Source organism: Mandrillus leucophaeus, unplaced genomic scaffold (genome assembly GCF_000951045.1).
Source record: "Mandrillus leucophaeus isolate KB7577 unplaced genomic scaffold, Mleu.le_1.0 Scaffold50, whole genome shotgun sequence".
Classification (NCBI taxonomy): domain Eukaryota; kingdom Metazoa; phylum Chordata; class Mammalia; order Primates; family Cercopithecidae; genus Mandrillus; species Mandrillus leucophaeus.
Genome location: NW_012105365.1, coordinates 4,312,369 through 4,334,141, shown reverse-complemented (window position 1 = coordinate 4,334,141; position 21,773 = coordinate 4,312,369). Strand labels below are relative to the sequence as shown.

Genomic DNA, 21,773 nt, shown 5'->3' with positions numbered 1-21,773 from the left:
TCCCTCTTTTTCTATTGATTGGAATAGTTTCAGAAGGAATGGTACCAGCTCCTCCTTGTAGGTGGTTGTCTTTTTTTGCTGTCATAATAGTATCCTTTGATGTACAAAGTTTTAAGTTTTTATGAAGTTCATCTATTTTTTTCTATTGTTGCTTGTGCTTTTGGTGTCGTACACAGGAAATCACTGCCAAATTCAGTGTCATGAAGTCTTTTCCCTGTGTTTTCCTCTAATATTTTTATAATTTTAGCTATTACTTTAGGTCTTTGACCCATTTTTGAGTTAATTTTTGTATATGGTGTAAGGTAAGGATCTGTATTGGAGTTCTTCAGAAAAGCAGAACCAATAGGCTTTTACACATATTGAATTTTAGACTTGATAGACTACAGTATCATGTAAATACAACTTTTGTATATACTGGGAAACCAAAAAATTTGTGTTACTCTTTTTATTGCAATATTCACTTTACTGCGATGAACTGGAACTGAGCTTGCCATATCTGTGAGGTATGCCTGTAGATGGATCATGTTTTTTCAGGCTTTTTCAGTCCAGTCTACCAATCTCTTTGATTGTAGAGTTACATTTGAAATTATTTAAATTTGAAATAATTACTGATAAGATAATAAAACATATAACTGATAATAAAACATATAACTTTAGGTCTTATATTGTTTTTGTTCCTTAATTACTCTATTACTACTCTTTTTATTGAATTTTTTAGTATGCCATTTTGATTTCTTTATTAGTTTTCTTTAGTGGAGTCAGGCTTGCCTATCCTTGTAGTCCTGTGTTGATGTCTATGCATTTAAATAAGTCACTTCCAGTTTTTATGGACTTGTTTCAGCAGGTAAGGACTTTCTCCTGCCTGGTCCCTGGGTGGACAGGACTGCCTCCAGAGCTACAGTTGAGTGGGGCTGCAGCCAGGTCATGGGACTGCTTATGTATTAGATAGTCAGCAGGCTGTTATGAGAACACAGGTTGGCATGGCTCCTGCCTGGTCCCTGGACAGATGGGACTGTCTCTAGGACTACCATTGAGTAGGACTGGAGCTGGGTTAAAGGGCTGCTTCTGTGTCCACAGTCAAATGCACAGTTTTGGTGGGTCTATTCCTGGGCAGCAGGTAGGTGTGATACCTTCCAGGTCCCTAAACAGATGGGACTTCCTCCAAGACTACACAGACAAGCAGGCCTGGAGCCGAGACTCCAAGGTACCTCACTTCAAAGAGCTGCTCTTCTCTCCAGATCTTGGCCCTCATATTCTGGCTGCTTTAACAGTTGCCCAAATTAATTTATAGATTCAATGCTATCTCCATCAATCTACCACTGACTTTCTTCACAGAATTAAAATAAAAACTACTTTAAATTTCATATGGAACCAAAAGAGAGCCTGTATAGCCAAAACAATCCTAAGCAAAAAGAAAAAAGCTGGAGGCATCATGCTGCCTGACTTCAAACTATACTACAAGGCTACAGTAACCAAACAGCATGGTACTGGTACTGACACTGATATATAGACCAATGCAACAGAATAGAGGCCTCAGAAATAATGCCACACATCTACAACCATCTGATCTGTAACAAACCTGAGAAAAACAAGCAATGGGGAAAGAATTTCCTATTTAATAAATGGTGTTGGGAAAACTGGCTATCCATTGCAGAAAACTGAAACTGGACCCCTTCCTTACACCTTATACAAAAATTAACTCAAGATGGATTAAAGACTTAAATGTAAGACCTAAACCCATAAAAACTCTATAAGAAAACCTAGGCAATACCATTCAGGACATAGGCATGGGCAAAGACTTCATGACTAGAACACCAAAATCAATGGCAACAAAGGCCAAAATTGACAAATGGGGTCTAATTAAACTAAAGAGCTTCTGCACAACAAATGAAACTACCATCAGAGTGAACAGGCAACCTACAGAATGGGAGAAAAATTTTGCAATCTAACCACCTGACAAAGGGCTAATATCCAGAATCTACAGGGAACTTAAATAAATTTACAAGAAAAAAACAACCGTACCAAAAAGTGGGTGAAAGATAGGAACAGACACTTCTCGAAAGAAGACATTTATGTAGCCAACAAACATGAAAAACAGCTGATCATCATTGGTCATTAGAGAAATGCAAATCAAAATCACAATGAGATACCATCTCATGCCAGTTAGAATGGTGATCATTAAAAAGTCAGGAAACAACAGATGCTGGAGAGCATGTGGAGAAATAGGAATAGTTTTACACCGTTGGTGGGAGCATAAATTAGTTCAACCGTTGTGGAAGACAGTGTGGCGATTCCTCAAGGATCTGGAACCAGAAATACCATTTGATCCAGCAATCCCAGTATATACCCAAAGGATTATAGATCATTCTACTATAAAGATACATGCACACATATGTATATTGCAGCACTTTTCACAATAGCAAAGACTTGGAACCAACTCAAGTGCCCATCAATGATAGACTAGATAAAGAAAATGTGGTGCATATACACCATGGAATACTATGCAGCATAAAAGAGGATGAGTTCATGTTCTTTGCAGGGACATGGATGAAGCTGGAAACCATCATTCTTAACAAACTAACACAGGAACAGAAAACCAAACACCGCATGTTCTCACTCATAAGTGGGAGTTGAACAATGAGAATACATGGACACAGGAAGGAGAACATCACACACTGGGGGCTGTCATGGGGAGGGATGGCATTAGGAGAAATGCCTAATGTAGATGATGGGTTGATGGGTGCAGCAAACCACCATGGCACGTGTATACCTATGTAATGAACCTGCACATTCTGCACATGTATCCCAGAACTTAAAAGTATGATAAAAAAAAATTCTGCAAAGCCTTCAAATAGATGTTTTTTAAGTCCAGTTTTTGTTTTTGTTCCTAGCATTAAGACTGCCTTGCTACAAACTAGCTCATCATAGCTGGCATTGGAAATTTCACATAGTATTTTTTTATACAGAAGATATGTTCAAATGAGGTTCCAAATAAATTTTACACATTGCATTTGATTGATACGCCTCTTAAGTCCTTTTTAAATATGGGAATCTTTTTCCTACCTTTCTCTTATTGTATTTGATTTGATGAAGAAACTGGGTCATTTATCCTGTAGAGTTTTCTGAATTTTCCTGATTGTAGTCCCATGTTGATATTTAACATGTTGCTCAGTCTCCTGTATGTCTTATAAACTGGTAGTTAGAGCTAGAGGATTGATAATAAGCATCACTTCTTATTTTGGTTATGTTTTACAATAATAAATAGTTAATGCTCTTTGTTTTCTACTCCATAGTTTAAGATTGAGGTGTGTTTACTTGTCAGCCAGCATCTATTATAAAAAGTTTGCTCCCTGAATATTTTTACCTAACATTTTAATAGTCATTGAAGATCATTGCTAAGATGCATTATTTCATTTGAGGTTACAGTGGTAATATTTTGTTACTCATTTTTACTGCTTTTATTTTTAATTTGTTTTCCTGAAAGAATGTTATTTCAGTGCTATTTAAAAATATTATTCACACTTTCTCCTTCACACTTTGAAGAGATACCATTTCACTCCAGAGACAGAAACACTGAACAGAAGAGGCTTGAAAACTGTTTGAGTCCTCTTAGTACCCACATCAGAGACTTTTCACTCTCATTTTATTTGATCTCTTTGACTCCAAATTCTAACCAACAAGAAAGTAAGAGAGTTTTATACCTAAAATTTCTATATCATTCTCCAACCCAGGAAAACAGATATCACTTTGGGGAACTTCTTAAATTATACTTCTACTTTATTCTAGTCATTCGTGTTCTATATGGAGGCACTAAAGGTCAAGGACTCTGTATTACCTATTTCTGTATAATAAATTACCCCAAAATGTAGTGGCTTAAAACACATACATTTTTTATATCACGTATTTTATGGATCAGTAATTTTATATCACAATGTTGTGGGTCATTTTTTTGTGATACAGCTTAGTTGAGTACCTCTGACTTAATTAAGGTTTTTCATGAAGTTGTAGTCAGTATCAGCCAAGGCTGTTGTCATCTGCTCTCCTGAGGGTAGGTCCACTTCTCACCTCACCCACGGGAACTAATAGGATTTGGTTCCTCCCTAGCTGTTGTCCAGAGGGCCGTCCTCAGTTTTCTGTCACTAGGGCTCTCCATCGGGCAGCCTCAGCATGGCAGCTGACTTTCTTCAGATGAGAAATAAGAGAACAAGAGAGAGCTCTCTTTGTAACCTAATTTCAGATGTGATGTCCCATCTCTTGTGCTGTACTCTTTCCATTAGATGCAAGTCACTGTCTAGCCTGCGCTCAAAAGTGAGGGGTTACAGCAGGGCGTAAATAGCAGGAGGCAGGAATGACGGGGGCCATCTTAGAGGCTGTAGTGTATACCTGACAGCAGCCATGCCTTTGAAACAGTCCACATTATCAGAGTACTTTTTGCTCTTTGGTATTGAAAATAGCCTCTTTTTTTTTGAAAGTCTCCAACCTATCTGTGTTAAAGGGCTTACTCTCTGAACAAAGCTAGCTTTATTAGGCAACTATATCTGTAATGATATTAGAACATTTTATTTCTTATGATACACTCTTTTAATTTTTTCTTGTAGCCCTGGTTGTTGCTATGAAACAGCTATGACAAGACATTTTTATCATGGCCGTACAGAGACTATGCGGTCATGCACAGTTGAAGCAGTCAGGTGGTGCCAGTCCATGCAGGATCCTTCTGTCAGTGTGAGTATTGGAAAAGAAAAAATGCACAACATTTGTTTAATTGTTCTAAAGGAACTGTGGTCTTTGAGTAACTAATTTCTTTGCTTCAGTTTTCCTGGATCATTAAAATACTTTGAGACATCTTTTTGAGGTTTTTAAAGCATTTGTTCATTCACCAGTTAAGTGTGTACTTCTTGGAAAGACTAAGAAACAGGAAAGGCGGGAAAAGGACCCCATTTGTGTTAATTTCTAGGCAAGGGGTCTTCAGTACTTTAGGTATTTCAGGACTTCTTATTTACCTTTAGAACAACACTAATAAAGTGCAGAAGTTCCAAGGTGCCATTAAAAAGGAAGGTTTTCTTGATATGGTTGAATGTTTTTGAAATCACAGATTCTTGTTTCATATACTGGAACCAGGACAGTTGTATGCTTTGTTTCATACTCTTTTTTTTGAAGCATTTAGACAACAGCAAATTTCCTTCTCACTGTTATTTTAGTATTATATTTGTTTCTTTAGTTTTGCTAGATGTGGTTATATATGAGTGCCTGTATCTTAATTTTATAGAACTGTTTTATTGTCATTTGTTTAGTTATGCTTTCATTTTTGAAATCTTGCTTCTATCTTTATACTTGTTAATGTCACTTCAGTGCTGCCCACAAGTTCATAGTTTCCTATTCCAGGAAAGAAATAAGAAGCAGGACATACAGGGAAGAATAGGCGATAGAATAACTGAGGGAAAGATATAGCAGTATGTATTGTAGATCTTCCTAGAAATCTTCTTTCCTCTGCCAAATTACCCAAATCCTAATTACAATGAGCTTAGGATTTTTTTCTAGTTGGGTTTTACACAGCGTGTTATTGAAGTGTCTCTCGATTTTTAATACAGCCTCATGAGCGGCAGCAAAAGATGTTACAGGCTTTTGCAAAGCATAATAAAATGATGAAAGATTGTTCAGCTGGAAAAGGTACTTATGTTAAAATTTTTCTGACTTAAAAATTTCTCATGGTGAAAAATTTTTTTCTAACTTTAGATTTGGGATTTCATTGCAGGATTTGATCGTCACCTTTTAGGTCTCTTACTCATAGCGAAAGAGGAAGGTCTTCCTGTTCCAGAACTCTTTACGGACCCACTTTTTTCCAAAAGGTAATATAGTGTAGTATTTAACAACTTCATCAATTTTTTTATATGTTAAATGCTTTTTGGAAACAATATAAGCATCTGTAGGCCTAGTAAAATGTCCTTTTATTGTGCCACACAGCGGAGGAGGTGGAAATTTTGTTCTCTCAACAAGTCTGGTTGGCTATTTACGAGTCCAGGGAGTGGTAGTTCCCATGGTACACAATGGTTATGGATTTTTCTACCACATCAGAGATGACAGGTGAGGCTTCTCTTTTTTATTTGTACAGTGCTGTAGAGTAAGAAAGGTATTACTTTTGTTATTTAAATGCCTTTCCTACACGGTGATTCTTATATTGCCATCTGTCACTTGCTACATAAGTATCTGTTTTTTCCACTTAGGCATTTAATGCATATTCATGTTTCTCTGTCCTGCTTTTGAGACACTTGTCAGATCAGTCCCTTAGGTGTTTTTGTGCAGAACACTGTTTCAGGTCGATTCAGCAATCATATCATCATCCTCAAAATCAGTATACCCGTGAACATATTTGGTTTGTACAAGGTATTTTATAGTAAGCTCAGATAAAATGTTTAAATATATGGTGGTTCATGTAGTCATAGACAATATTAATGAGATAGAGAAAAGAGATTGGGTAAATTATACTTTTTAAAACATGTTTTACCAATTCAGATGCAGTTCATTTGGGCTGTGTGGAGTCTGGCTTATGTTTATGGAAAGAATGAGAACGAAAAGATCAAAACCCAGTATAAAAAAGAGTGGTGGAAAACAAAATAAAATGAAAGTGATAGCAAGGCTTGTAAGGTCCTTATTTATAGTCTGGCAGTCTCTTTACAGGGGACCTTTCAAAGCATAGTTGGTTTCGTAAAAATTATGTGGCTACGTTTAGCACTATGTGAATAAGAAGAGGGAAGGCTTGGAGGCACTGCAGATAGAATGTGAAAAATTGGAATGGTAATATGCATGACATTATTTCAGTTTCTCATACAATTGACCCTCGAACAACATGGGTTAGAACTGCATGGATACACTTATATGCAGATTTTAAATAAATGAGAAAATTTTTTAGAGATTGAGATAATTTGAAAAAGACTCAAAACTGTGTAGCTTAGAAATATCCAAAAACTAAAGTATTCATGAATGCATAAAATATATAAAGATACTCATCTATTTCATCATTTACTACCATAAAATATATACAAATCTACTATAAAAAGTTAAAATTTTTCAAAATGTATGAACATAAGCCCTTACAGACTTTATGTGGGGCCATTTGGAGTCGAGAGAAATGTAAACAAATGTAAAGATGCAGTTTTCAGTCATAATTGCATAAAATTAATTGTGGTACGTACTGTACTACTGTAATAATTTTGTAGTCACCTCATGTTGCTATTGTGGTAAGCTAAAGATTAGTTGCAAGTATCTCCTTAAGATGTTATATAATGCTAGTCATCTCTGCATAAGCAGTTTGTCTCTTTAGTGGATCACAAAACATGATCTTTCGTGGTTCTATTCTCATGTATTTTTCATTGTGGGTAGTACAGTATTATAAACATTGAATAATACCATGGGACCCGTATGTCGTGCTTCTAGTAATACTGGAAGTGCTCCCAAGAAGCAGAGAAAAGTCATGATATTACAATAAAGAGTTGATTACTTGATAAGTATGATAGATTGAGATCTGTAACTGCATTTGCCCATCATTTCAACATAAATAAATCTAGTATGAGTACCATTAAAAAAAAAAAAGGAAATTTGTGAAGCTGTTGCTGCAGCTACACCGGCAGGCATTAAAACTTTGCCCTTTTTGCAAAATACCTTTTGATCTCCAATTAAAAATGCAGCTTTTTTGTGGGTACAGGATTGCTATAAAAAGCCATACCTATGGACTCTACTATGATTCTAGAAAAAGCAAAGTTACTATATGACAACTTTAAAGGAAGGTGAAGGATCTAAAGCTGGAGAATTTAATGCCAGCAAAGGATAGTTTGATAATTTTAGAAAGAAGTTTGGCTTTAAAAATATCAAGATAACAGGAGAAGTAGAGGCAGCAGACAAGTTCCCAGACACCATTAAGAAAATCACTGAGGAGAAAGGATATCTGCCTGAACAGGTTTTTAATGCAGACAAATGTGCCCTATTCTGGAAAAAAAAAAATGCCACAAAGGACATTTGTTCATAAGAGAAGTGTATTAGTCAGAGTTCTCTACAGGGACAGAACTAATAGGATATATATAAGAAGTATATAAGAAGCATTAACTCACATGATCACAAGATCCCACAATAGGCCAGCTGCAAGCTGAGGAGCAAGGAAGCCAATCTGAGTCCCACAGCTGGAGAAGTTAGAGTCTAATGTTCAAGGGCAGGAAGCATCTAGCACAGGAGAAAGATGTAGGCTGGGAGGCTAAGCCAGTCTAGTCTTTTCACGTTTTTCTGCCTGCTTTATATTCTGGCTGCGCTGGCAGCTGATTAGATGGTGTCCTCCCAGACAAAGGGTGGGTCTGCCTTTCCCAGCCCACTGACTCAAATGTTAATCTCCTTTGACAACACTGTCTCAGACACACCCAGGATCAATACTTTGCATCTTTCAATCAAATCAAGTTGACACTCAGTATTAACCATCACAAGAAGCAAGCATCAGGCTTTAAGGCAGAAAGGGATAGGCCAACACTACTGTTTTGTGCAAATGCAGTAGGGTTTATAATCAGGACTGCCTTTGTCTGTAAAGCTGTTAACTTTGAGCCTTGAAGGGAAAAGATAAACATCAGCTGGTAGTTTACAAGAAGGCCTGGACAATGATAACCTTTTTTTCTGGATTGGTTTCTTTGATGCTTTGTCACTGAAGTCAGGAAGTACCTAGTCAGTAAGGGACTGTGTTTTTGTTTTTGTTTTTGTTTTTGTTTTGAGACGGAGTCTTGCCCTGTCCCCCAGGCTGGAGTGAAGTGGCACGATCTCGGCTCACTGCAAGCTCCGCCTCCTGGGTTCACGCCATTCTCCTGCCTCAGCCTCCCGAGTAGCTGAGACTACAGGCACCCGCCACCACACCCGGCTAATTTTTTTGTATTTTTAGTAGAGACGGGGTTTCACCGTGTTAGGATGGTCTCAATCTCCTGACCTCGTGATCTGCCCGCCTTGGCCTCCCAAAGTGCTGGGATTACAGGTGTGATCCACCGTGCCCGGCCACAGACTGCCTTTTAAAGTTGTTTTGATTTTGGACAGTGACACTGGCCACCCAGAACGCCATGATTTAAACACCCAAAGTGTCAAGGTCTTTGGTCTACTTGCCCCCAGACATGTCTCTAATTCAGGCTCTAGATCGGGGGTCATAAGGACCTATAAGGCTCATTACATGCAGGACTCAATAGAAAGGATGGTCACCAAGGATTGTCTTTTACCCCAATGGAAGAGAGCATCATGAAAGTCTGGAAGGATTACACCACTGAAGATGCCATTGTTGTTATAGAAGAAGTCATGAAAGCAATCAAGCCCAAAACAATAAATTTCTGCTAGAGAAAACTATGTCCAGATGTACATGATTTCACAGGATTTGCGACAGAGTCAGTCTAGGAAATCATGTAACAGATTGTGGATATGGCCAAAAAAAAAAAAAAGGCGGGGGAAGGTGAAGGGTTTCAAGGTATGGATGTTGGGCCAGGTTCGGTGGCTCATGCCTGTATTTCCAGCAGTTTGGAAGGCCAAGGTGGGAAGATTGCTTGAGACCAGGAGTTTGAGACCATCCTGAGCAATATAGTAAGACTTCATCTCTATTAAAAATTTTTAAAAATCAAGCACTATTAGTCACCACACCACAGAAATTAACAGAAGGTGACTTGAAGGAGATGAGTGCTTCTGAACCAGAGCCAAATGACGAGGAGGAAGACATAGCAGAAGCAGTGCCAGAGCTGTTGTTAAATAATCTCACAGAAGCGTTCTGATTATTCAAGACTGTTTTTGATGGCTTTTATGACATGCACTGGACCCTTCTGTGATAGGAGCATTGAAACTAAAGCAAGTGGGGCAAGGGTTGGTACAATATAGAAACATTTTCAGAGAAATGAAAAAGCAAAAAGATAGAAATTACAATGTATTTACATAAAGTTACACTGAGTGTGCCTGCCTCCCCTGCCTCTCCTTTTATCTCTTCTACCCCAAGATAAGACCATTGCATTTTAAATTTATTACACACTGATTGTAAAAAAAAAAAAAGTTAGATATAAAAAATACATAAGAACAAAGTTATCTACATTTCCATTACATGGCATAAGACTATAATTATATGATGCTCCCAACTTATAATGTATGTAGATTGTATATTTACACTGTAAATATTTGTGTCCTTTTTTGTGAATTTCGTTCTTATTATTTCAAGCAGTTTGCAATGCCTTTAAGTACACTTTGCGATATTTTGATGATTGTATAATTTCCAGTCTTAGGATTCCTATGATTTATCTAACTGCTTCTCTACTATTTTGTTTTTCCATCATTACAAATAATGTATAAGGTTATAAATGTATCCTTTCTCATTTCATCACACCATTGCCAACTCTAGTTATTATAAAAATTCTTTAGGCTAGGCATGGTGGCTCATGCCCGTAATCCCAGCACTTTGGGAGGCCAAGGTGGGTGGATCACTTGAGGCCAGGAGTTCAAGACCAGTCTGGCCAACACGGTGAAACCCCATCTCTACTAAAAATACAAAAATTCGCTGGTGTGGTGGCACACAACTGTAGTCCAAGTTACTTGGGAACCTGAGGCACGAGAATTGCTTCACACTGGCAGGTGGAGGTTGCAGTGAGCTGAGATCATGCCACTGCACTCCAGCCTGGGAAACAGAGCGAGAGTCTTTCTCAAAAAATAGTCTTTACCCATTTGATAGGCAAAAAATAACATAAATTACTTGTTCACCTATGAAGTAAAACTTTTTTTATTGTTTTTGGCATTGTGTTCCTTTCGTGAATTGTCTGTACATGTAGGAAAGGCTGTTCTTTATAATTTAGAAAGATAATTGAAATTGTTTTAAAAAATTGACACTTGAATAAGAATGGTTCATCTGTGGAGAGAAACATGTTTAGATGCTGCTAAATATCTGGGAATTCCATGCCCAGTGTAGCTAGAGAATGATTCATGATCATGAATCACTAGGTGAAAACAAGGCAGGACTTCCTAAAGGTTTCTGTATTATCTTTCTGCAAATATAATCCACTCAGACATTGGTTTCATAATTATATACTGGGCCAGAGCATGTTCTTATTTTTATTTCTTTTTGTTTAATTTAAAGCACATGTTGAAGACATAATTTACTCTTTTTTTAAGTGATGTGAAAATTGCGTAGTTTTCCAGAAGCATTACATTGCACATTTTAATTTTGAGCCTAATTCATATTTTGCTATGGAAACTTCTCTCTGTAAAATGGAAGACTAGCTCTAAGTCAGGCTTCTCTCCTATTTATTTCAAGCTTCCCAGGGCCACTTTTCTCACTTGCCAGATCTGGGATTTCCTATTAGGAGTATCTCGAGAAAGATGGTAGAAGGCCTGACTTGATCACAAGAGTTTCTCTTTTTGACTCTTCTAGAAATAGCCTTTCTCACCTATTATCCTTCCCTCCCGTTTTTTTTTCAAACTTTCTTCAAGTACTATACTCTTTAAAAACAGTTTAAATTTCATTAAAAACTGTAGCATGAATTTATATTCCAACTCATTCCAGTAGCACTTTAGGAAGGATTTTCTAGGAAGGAGGTTTTTTGTTCTGTTTTAAACGTAGTAAGACCCAGCTTCAGAGCACTTCAGAGCTCTAGCTAATTTGTTCCCCTTTGTCCCTAGGCTCTCGTCATCTAATGAATGAGGTGTTCCTTAGCATTATCTACAGATATGGCTTTACCTTCAGTTGTGTCAGGTTACATTTACCTAATGTCAGCAAGACTTCACATTTCATGTATGAATATCCAGATGAAATAAAGTCCTGGTTGTATTCACCATCACTATTTGGAGCCTTTTGTGTAATCATTAATCATTATTTATGCTTCACAGGTTTGTTGTGGCCTGTTCAGCCTGGAAATCCTGTCCCGAGACTGATGCCGAAAAGCTAGTTCAGCTGACTTTTTGTGCTTTTTATGATATGATACAGCTGATGAACATTACTCATCTTTAGAGATGAATCATCTATTAAGCACTTACCAAAACATATCATTAAGCTGGGTGCTGGGAGTGAGTTGGTAATATGAGATGGGAAGGAATGTTGACTTGCTAACATTCCTTTAACAAGTTAAGAAAACTTGTTAAATGTAGAAATTAGTGGAATCATGCTCTCTAAATTTATTCTGCCATAGGAGGTAGAAATATTTTTAAGCTCCTCTGATGCAGCAGCAATGCAAGTTATGACATAGTGAATATAGAACTATGCAGTATTTAAGCCTCAACAATCCAAATCTATAAATTTTAACAATGCAAATCTTACTCTAATTTTTAAGTATTTTTGTTGGTACTTACATGGGTTATAAATCCTCTCTCTGGACATCAGTGTAGAGTCCATCTTTCAAGCACTTTAATGTTTTTAGCTACCAAAGGGTATGAATTACATTATTTTATGCTAATTTCCCTGAAATCAATGCCTTCTATGTTCACCACAGGGTTACAAGCCTGTTATGTTTGATGGGAAAGACCACTACACTTTAATGGTGATCTAAAATAACTCTTTTGGGCTGGGTGCAGTGGCTCATGCCTATAATCTTAGCACTTTGGGAGGCCGAGGTGGGAGTGTATTGCTTGAAGCTAGGAGTTTGAGACCAGCCTGGGCAACAGGGTAAGGTCCTGTCTCTACAAGATCAAAAAACTAGTGGGGTATGATAGTGCATGTGTGCCTGTAGGCCAAGCTAGTTGAAGGTTGAGACAGGAGGATCAGTTGAGCCCAGGAGATTGTGGCTGCAGTGAGCTGTGATGGTGGTGCCCTTATGCTATAGCCTGGGCAAGAGAGTGAGACCCTGTCTCAAAAAAAAAAAAAGAAAAATAACTGTTTTGAACAGACAAATTAGGTAGTAGATGGAGATGTATACCCTCTATCACACACACATAAAACTGTAAGAAAATTCATTGTGGTGTATTATAATTAGTTTTGTGAATATAAAAATAAAGCACTTATATTTAAACTTGTTAGATTTTTAAAGGACTAATGTTGAATCAGATTATCAGAACTTTTTCCTCCTCGCTGTTCAATTTTGTAGTTTTTACTCTCAAAAAATGAAACTCCCAAAATTATATGGCTTTTTATGTTTGAATAAATGATTCATTCCTGTTTGCTTTTCTCGTGCTTTTTGACCTCGGTTATATATTGCTGTGTAATTAACCATCCAAAACTTAGTGTCTTGTATTCATTTGTTGTTTCTCATGACTTTGTCAGTTGATTGATAATAGCTAGACAGTTCTTCTGCTGGTCTTGCCTGTGTTTATTTATACAGCTATAATCATCAGGCAGCCAGGACTGAGGCTGGAAAGTTTAAGATCACCTCACCCACTATCTGCAAATTTGGTGGCTGTGACTCTCTCTCCTGACATGGTCTCTCATCAGCCAGTATTTAAAATTGAGCTTCCTTACTTGGTAGAGAGAGTGTTCTGAGAGGTGAAGGTCCCTTGAGGCCTAGGCCCTGAAGTCACATGCCATCACTTGGCTGCATTTTGTTGATTAAACCAAGTCACAAGGGAAGTCCAGATTTAAGGAGTGGGGAAAAAGTAATCTCTTGATAAGAGAAAGTCACTTTGTAAAAGAGTGGGCAGAGAGGGCATGATTATTGGGCACTATAGCAATCTGCCAGACATTTTAATATATATAAAGATTACATCATACTCAGTGTACTGATTCTATACATCCCTTTTAAAAAACACATATATTTTGAATTTGATAAGACTGGTTTATTACTAACAGTTAAGCCCTTTACACTGTGCCAGCCTCTGTCCTGAAAAGCACCAGTACTGTTTCTCTGTGAAAACATTCAGAGTTGGCTCCTGTGACATTTGATACATTTCTTCATGGTTAGTCTAGAAAAGGAAGATGAGCTCTGAACTAAGAACCTTTTCCCTCACTCTAGTGCAGGGTTGTAAACTAGACAGCAAGGGCATTTAGAATCATTTGGTTGGTGTTTAAATACAGGTTAAGAATCCCAAATCTGAACACCAGAAATTCTCCAAAATCCAAAACATTTTGAGTGCTGACATAAGGAAATGCTCACTGGAACATTTAGGATTTCTGGACTTGGGATGCTCAGCCAGTGAGTATAATGCAAATATTCTGACATATGAAACACTTCTGATCCCAAGCATTTTAGATAAGAATACTCAACCTATAATGTGTAATGAGTGGGGTATTTTGGAAACTGCATCACCTGCACAGAAACCCCCTCTCAGTCACACCTCACCACTTTTCCTAACTTGCCTGACGTGAATAATCATCTAGAGTGCATTTTAAAAAACAGATTCCTGGGTCTCAACCCAGACCTACTGAATCTATTATTTTGTTTAGGAATAGATGCCCCATGATTCTGACCCGGCAAGTTTGGGAATCATTATAGAGTAGGTTGAATACTACTTTGGGTCACTGCAGTAATATACTTTTTGCCTCACTTTTGTCTTGGTTAATCTGAAATTTGATCCACTCACACAGTGGTCACCTTTGAAAAATTCTTTGGTAATATGGTTTATTACAGTTAGAAGAACTTTGGATAATTTACTGAATTTAACAACCTGATATGACACTAAGAACTAATTTGTTGCAGAAAATTGTGGAGAAAACAAAGGGAAAAATACGGAAACATTTCAGTGTGGTTAGCTTCCAGGGGTTGTCTGGAATATTTTTGGCTTTCCATTAAACATACCTTTCCTTGTAGGAAAAACGGATTTTCTGGGAAAAGTAGTATATTTATAAAAGAGAACACAGTTGCTATAGAAACTCAGCATGTATCGTTGATGTTTGATGTTTCAAATTATATTGATAATTGTACATTTTAAATTAACGAGTTTAAAACTTTAAAGAGATACTTAATGATAGGGCTCTTTCTTGCTTAATGGAACTGATATGTGCTTTCAGAGTTAGCTAGATAGGGGCAATTTCATTTTCTCTTGGTCTTCGATGATAAAGCTGGAAATTCATTCATTTAAAAAACTTTGATTCCATAATAGAATTATTTAGAAAATTACCAAGAGAGATGAGGCTATTGAACAATTTATTTTTCTTTTGTACTTGGGAAAATTATTCCCAAACTATCCTGTCTACCCAACCCATTCAGGACCATAAGACCATTTCCCTATGTCTGTGGCTTCTATATTTCTACACCTGTACTTATCTTGAATTTTGTTCTTTTTCTGGATGTTTCTAATAACTTAGGGAGAGCCAGCCTGTTGTTTTAATACTTCAAGACAGGTGTCACTTCTAACTCTCAAATTTCAAATGCCGTAATAAACCCCAAATTGGATCTTCTAAATTGATCTAGAATGAGATATACCTATGTTTTATGATGACAAACTAGAAACTTCTTTAACAAGTCAGATAAAATTGTAGAATAATTTGAATTTATTTTTAAAATATACTGTAGCAAAAGTTCATAAGTTCTGTGTCCCAACCTGGACACTGACCATTGAAAAATAGATGCCTTTCTGTGCCAGCAGCTGCTGATGTGTGCCATGCTCCTTGACTCTGCCATTCTGAAACACCACTATTAAGTCTGCATTCTGGATGGTGGACAGGCGGTGAGCAATCACAATGCAGGTGCGGCCTTCTCTGGCTTTGTCCAGGGCTTCTTGGACAACCTATTGATAAATCAGACAGACACCTTATCATAAAAATTGTATAAATTAGTTTTAACATTCAAGTAAATTTGAAAATGTTACCATTCTAATAAACTTTTAATTTCTAATTTCTTAGAATCTTTGAACTTTATGTATATTTTGTATAATCAACATTTAATCTACATAGTTATGTTCTGCTTTTTAAATATAACACAAATGGGTTCCCATGCTGTAAAAAAATTCTTAAGTATTTAAATTTTCTAATCTTCTGTTTAACTAGTTCCCTTTTGAGTATTTTCCAGTTTTTCTTCCTAATGTGCTAAAAATGTAATTTATGCAGCTTTTTTCTTTTGAATGTTTTGTTTATAAAATATATAATCATTTTAGAAAATTTGGAATAAAGTATTCCATTACTTCAAAATAACCACTATCGGCCAGGCAAGGTGACTCACGCCTGTAATCCCAGCACTTCGGGAGGCCGAGGCAGGCAGATCACAAGGTCAGGATTCGAGACCAGCCTGGCCAACATAATGAAACCCTGCCTCTACTAAAAATACAAAAATTAGCCGGGCATAGTAGTGGGCACCTGTAGTCCCAGCTACTTGGGAGACTGAGGCAAGAGAAATGCCTAAACCCGGGAGGCAGAGGTTGCATTGAGCCAGATTGCGCCACTGCTCTACAGCCTAGGCAACAGAGCAAGACCCTGTCTCAAAAAAATAAAAATTAAAAAAAACTCACTATCTAAAGTTCCATGCTTTCCCCCCTGTGCTTGTGTTTTTTTTTTTTTCATGGTTGACAACAAAATCCCTTCTATTTCATAAATTGAATAGGACATAAGTTGGGAGGCCACACACACCTTTTCACTTTCAGTATCCAGAGCCGATGTAGCTTCATCCAACAGGAGGATTTGAGGTTGTCTGATGAGGGCTCGGGCAATAGCAATCCTCTGTTTTTGACCTCCTGAGAGCTGAGTCCCCTTATCTCCCACTCTTGTTTCATATTTCTGCAAGTTAACCAAGTTATAAAGATGTTGAATGAACTGTTGCTTAACAGTTGACAGTTCTATTTATAAGAAAAACATTTAGAGTCAATAACAGTTTCTATAACATTTCAGCTTAACAAAGTGTTTATTTTTAAAATCAAACTAGAAAACTAGTGACTTTAATTCTCAATGGTATTCTACAATAGAAAGTTGAGCAAATTTTCGAGTTCCTACTGTTATAATGCCAGTTAATCTGATGTCACTGGAGTCCTGTAAAGGTTAAATATGAATACTTTCAAAGTCTTTTTTTAAATTTCAAATGTTCATATGATCCATGTAGATACTACTGTATTCTTTCAAACTTATTTATTCCCTTAAATATTTACTGAGCACATGCTATGCTATGAACTGTGAAAAATATGAAAATGAATTCAGCTTTGTTCCTGCCCTAAAGGAATTTATAATCTACAGAGAAAAACTATACATATAAATCATTCAATGTAAGGTCAAGTAAGGACCGAATTACAATGATGCATTGCTTAATGACTGGGATATGTTCTGAAAACTGCATTATTAGACAATGTTATTGTTGTACAAACATTGTACAGTATTTACACAAACCTAGATGGTATCACATACTATATACACTTAGACAATGTGGTATGGCCAGTTGCTCCTAGGCTACAAACCTATACAGCATGTAACTGTACTGAATACTGGCAGTTGTAACACAATGGTAAGTATTTGTGTATCTAAACATAGAAAAGGAACAGTAAAAATACAGTATAAAAGATTAAAAAATGGTACACCTGTATAGGGCACTTACCATGAATGGAGCTTGCAGGACTGGAAGTTGCCTGAGTGAGTCAGTAAGTGACTGGTGAGTGGAATGTGAAGGCCTTACTGTGTACTACTGTAGACTTTATGAACACTGTACACTTAGGCTACACTAAATTTTATAATTTTTAACAATAAATTAACCTTAGCTTACTTTGACTTTTTTACTTTATAGATTTTTAAATTATTATTTTAGAGATCGGATTTTGTTCTTTCACCCAGGCCAGAGTGCCGTGGTGTGATCATAGCTCACTGCAACCTTAGACTCTGGGGCTCAAGCAATCCCTCTCAAGTAGCTGAGACTACAAGAGTGTGCCACCAAGCCTGGCTAATTTTGTTTTTGTTTTTGTTTTTGTAGAAACTAGATCTCCCTATGTTGCCCAGGCTGGGCTTGCCTCAAGTAATCCTCTCATCTCAGCCTCCCAAAGTGCTAAGACTACAGGCATGAACTTTTAAATTTGTCAAACCTTTGGACTCTTTTGTAATAACACTTAGCTTAAAAACACATTGATTGTACAGTTTTGCAAAGATTCTTTCTTTATGTCCTTATTCTATAAGTTTTCAGTCTAAAATTTTTTATGGCTAGGCACACTGGTTCATGCCTATAATCCAGCACTTTGGGAGGCTGAGGCAAGTGAATCACTTGAGGTCAGGAGTTCGAGACCAGCCTGGGCAACATGGTGAAACCCCATCTCTACCAAAAATACAAAAAATTAGCTGGGCGTGGTGGCATGCACCTGCCCAGCTACTCTGGAGGCTGACATGGGAGGATCACTTGAGCCCAGGAGGCAGAGGTTGCGGTGAGCCATGATCATCCCACTGTACTCCAGCCTAGGCAACAGAGCAGATGTCTCAAAAAAATTAATTTTTTATTTTTTACTTTTCACACTTTTATGTTATAAACTAAGATACAAACATACATTAGCCTAGGTCTATGCAAGATCAAGATAATCAATATCACTGTCTTCTACCTCCATGTTTTGTCCCACTGAAAGGCCTTCAGGAGCAATAATACACACAGAGCTGCCATCATCTCCTATAATAGTAATGCCTGCCTAATGGAATACCTCCTGAAGGACCTGCCTAAGGCTATCTTATAATTAACTTTCTTTAAAATAGGAGGAGTATACTCTAACAACAAATAGTATAACAGATATATGAATCAATAAGTCATTTGTTGTCATTATCAAGTATTACGCACTGTACATAGTAGTATGTGCTATACTTTTATACAACTGGCAGCGCAGTGGCTTTGTTATGCTAGCATCACCACAAACACATGAATTTTGTGTTGCACTATGATATTATAATAGCTATGTCACTAGGCAATAGGAATTTTTCAGCTCCATTATAATCTTATGGGAACCACTGTGGTATATGCAGTCTGTCATTGACCAAAATGTTATGTAACACATGACTGTAGTAGTATACACAGCACACTATGAAAGACCAGAAGAGGGAGATAGAAGTTGTTGTGGAGACAGAGTGGAAGGAGGAAAAAAAGGGGAAATAAATGAAAGAAACTTTTTAGAGAAGTTTGGGGAGCTAGATTTTGAGATAACATTCTAGGCTGAGAAAGAACATGAATAGAGAGGTAAATTGAGTCAGTTCAGTTTGCAGGGCTTATGCAGTGATGTATATCATGTGAATTAATTTCCTAAAGTCCAGTGGTCACTCATATTCAGAGCTGAAGCTGTAAATTTTTCTATTCACAATCAAATCCAATATTTGATTCAGGTCAATGCCTGTGCATTAAAGGTTGGTAAGACTAACCAAAATGAAATGTTTTTAAAATTTTATTTGTGGGTGTGAGTGATTTCTAACTATAGCAGAAACTAAAAGCAAAAATAATTAAGCTCTACGTCAGTGTAACCCAGTGGAACCTCGAATGCTGGAAGAATGCCATAAAATGAATTGTCCCTACCATCAGTTTTAGGGACCTCAAGCCATCCTTCTGGGGCTACACATGTTTAAAGTGGACTCAAAATTGTCATGGACTGAAATTTAAAACGTAAAGCTATGAAACTTTTAGAAAAAAAATGCAGAAAATATTTTGGTCCTAGGGCTAGGCAACGAGTTCTTAGACTTGACACTGAAAGCATAATCCATACAAGGAAGAATTGATAAATTGGACCTCATCAAAAGTAAAACTTTTGGTCTGCAAAAGATCCTCTTATAGGATGAATAAACAAGCTACAGACTGGGAGAAAACATTTACAAACTACATATCCGACAGTAATTACAATATGTTAAAAAACAAAAACAAAAACAAAAAGCTTCCCAAAACTCAGCAGTAAAAGAAAAATATCCGATTAGAATATGGGCAAACAACATGGAGACATTTCACCAAAGAGGATATATAGATGGCAAATAAGCATATAAAAAACTATGTTCAACATAATTTGCCATTGGGAAATGCATATTAAAGCCACAGTGATGTATCACTACACTCCTATCAGAATGGTAAAAATAAAAACTAATGACAACAGTAAATGCTGGCAAAGATTCAGAGAAACTGCATTACTTAGACATTGCTGGTAGGAATGTAAAATGGGATGGCCACTCTGGAAGAGAGTTGAGCAGTGGCTTATAAACTAAACATGAAATTGCCATACTGCTCCACAACTCGACTCCTGGGTCTTTATCCCAAAGAATTAAAAACTTGAATTCATACAGAAACCTGTATACAAGTATTTATAGCAGCTTTATTTGCAATAGCCAGAAACAGAGAATAACCCAGCTATCCTTCAACAGGTGAGTGGTTAAACTGTGGTACCTCCATACTGTGGAATACTATTCAGTAATAAAAAGCAATGCCTATGAATACACACAACTTCAGGGAATTAGCTGAATGACAAAAGATATCCCAAAAGTTTACATACTGTATATATTTTTATAAAACATTTTTAAGATATAAAATTATACAAACAGAGAACAGATTGGTGTTTGCCAGAGTTTGGGAGGAGTGAGGGTGGGAGGAAGGGATGTATGCATGGCTCTAAAAGGGCAAGATGAGGGATCTTTATGGAGATGGGAATGTTCTGTATCTTTTTTTTTTTTTTTTTGTTGAGACAGAGTCTCACTCTGTTGCCCAAGCTGGAGTGCAATGGTGGGATCTCGGCTCACTGCAACCTCTGTCTCTCAGGTTCAAGTAATTCTCCTGCCTCAGCCTCCTGAGTAGCTGCAACTACAGGCAGCCGCCAGCACACCTGGTTAATTTTTGTGTTTTTAGTAGAGACAGGGTCTCACCATGTTGGCCAGGATGGTCTCGATCTCCTGTCCTCGTGATCCACCCACCTTGGCCTCCCAAAGTGCTGGGATTACAGGTGTGAGCCACCGCACCAGTGTTCTGTATCTTAATTAGTGGATCTATGAATCCACATCTGCAATACAGCTGCACAGAACTAAATCCTTATGCAAATGAATGCAAGTAAAACAAGGGAAGTCTACAAGGTAAGTCTGAATAAGATCGGTGGAGTGTATCAATATCAGTATCCTGCTTGTGACACTGTATACCAGCTTTGCAAGATATTGTCATTGGCAGAAACTAGGTAAAGGGTACGTAAGATCTCTGTATTCCTTACGACTACATATAAATCTATAATTATCTCAAAATAAAAACTATAATTGTTTTAAAAGTACCATAGGTCTAAATCAAACATGACTGCAGTCTAAATGCAGCCCTCAATCACCAGTCTGCAACCTGAAGTATGGTGGTTTTCAGCTTCTCACTCCATTTGTATGAGGTAGGCATGATGTATTCCCATTTACAAATAAGGAAGCCTGGTATCCTGAAGTCAAGTGCCTTGTCCAAGTTGTTAATGTTAGTAAATCAACATATTTGGTTACAAGATTTTGTTGGCATAACTTTGGTAATTGTTTGGGGGATAAAAAATAGTCTCTTCTGATTCCAGCTAAGAAGTTACCCGTTAACTTACATGGGGTAACGTCTCGATGAAAGGATGTATGTTGGCAGCTTTGGCTGCACTCACAATTTCATCCTGTGATACAACCCGGCTGTTGTCTCCATAGGCAATATTCTCGGCAATGCTGCAGTCAAATAGGATGGGCTCCTGAGACACGATTCCGAGTTGAGCTCTGAGCCACTGGACATTGAGTTTCTTTGCTTCTTGACCATCGAGAAGCTGAAAACCAAAGTCCACAAACTATAAGGAGGGTTTAAAAAAGAAAAAAACTAAAAAGTTACTAGATTGTCCATTTGGAGGATTGTTGCATGAGGGCATCAGCAGCTGCAAAACAACAACCCTCCAAGACTTACACTATTGAGGCCAGCATGGCCAACATGATGATTTTTATGGTGATTAAGCCATCCCTATCTTGGTCT

The 21,773-nt window shown here is 37.3% G+C and overlaps 2 protein-coding genes across 4 annotated transcripts in view; one reads left to right on the top strand and one right to left on the bottom strand.

Moving 5' to 3' along the window:
- CROT (carnitine O-octanoyltransferase) overlaps positions 1-13,131 on the top strand; it is a 58,722-nt gene extending 45,591 nt beyond the window's left edge. The window contains 5 exon segments of the mRNA XM_011996047.1: positions 4,599-4,722; positions 5,589-5,667; positions 5,753-5,846; positions 5,962-6,081; positions 11,866-13,131. Coding sequence (XP_011851437.1) covers positions 4,599-4,722; positions 5,589-5,667; positions 5,753-5,846; positions 5,962-6,081; positions 11,866-11,986 — 538 coding nt within the window. The 3' untranslated portion in view covers positions 11,987-13,131.
- A 2,241-nt stretch (positions 13,132-15,372) lies between these two features.
- The window catches only part of ABCB4 (ATP-binding cassette, sub-family B (MDR/TAP), member 4), a 69,344-nt gene continuing 62,943 nt past the window's right edge, over positions 15,373-21,773 (bottom strand). For 2 of the 3 annotated variants that reach the window (XM_011996045.1, XM_011996046.1), the window contains 3 exons: positions 21,367-21,573; positions 16,466-16,612; positions 15,373-15,630 (listed from right to left, as the gene is read on the bottom strand). In XM_011996045.1, coding sequence (XP_011851435.1) covers positions 15,424-15,630; positions 16,466-16,612; positions 21,367-21,573 — 561 coding nt within the window. In that variant the 3' untranslated portion in view covers positions 15,373-15,423. Of the gene's footprint in view, positions 15,631-16,465; positions 16,613-21,366; positions 21,595-21,773 lie in introns of all 3 variants that reach the window. The other variant, XM_011996044.1, reaches the window with a different exon arrangement.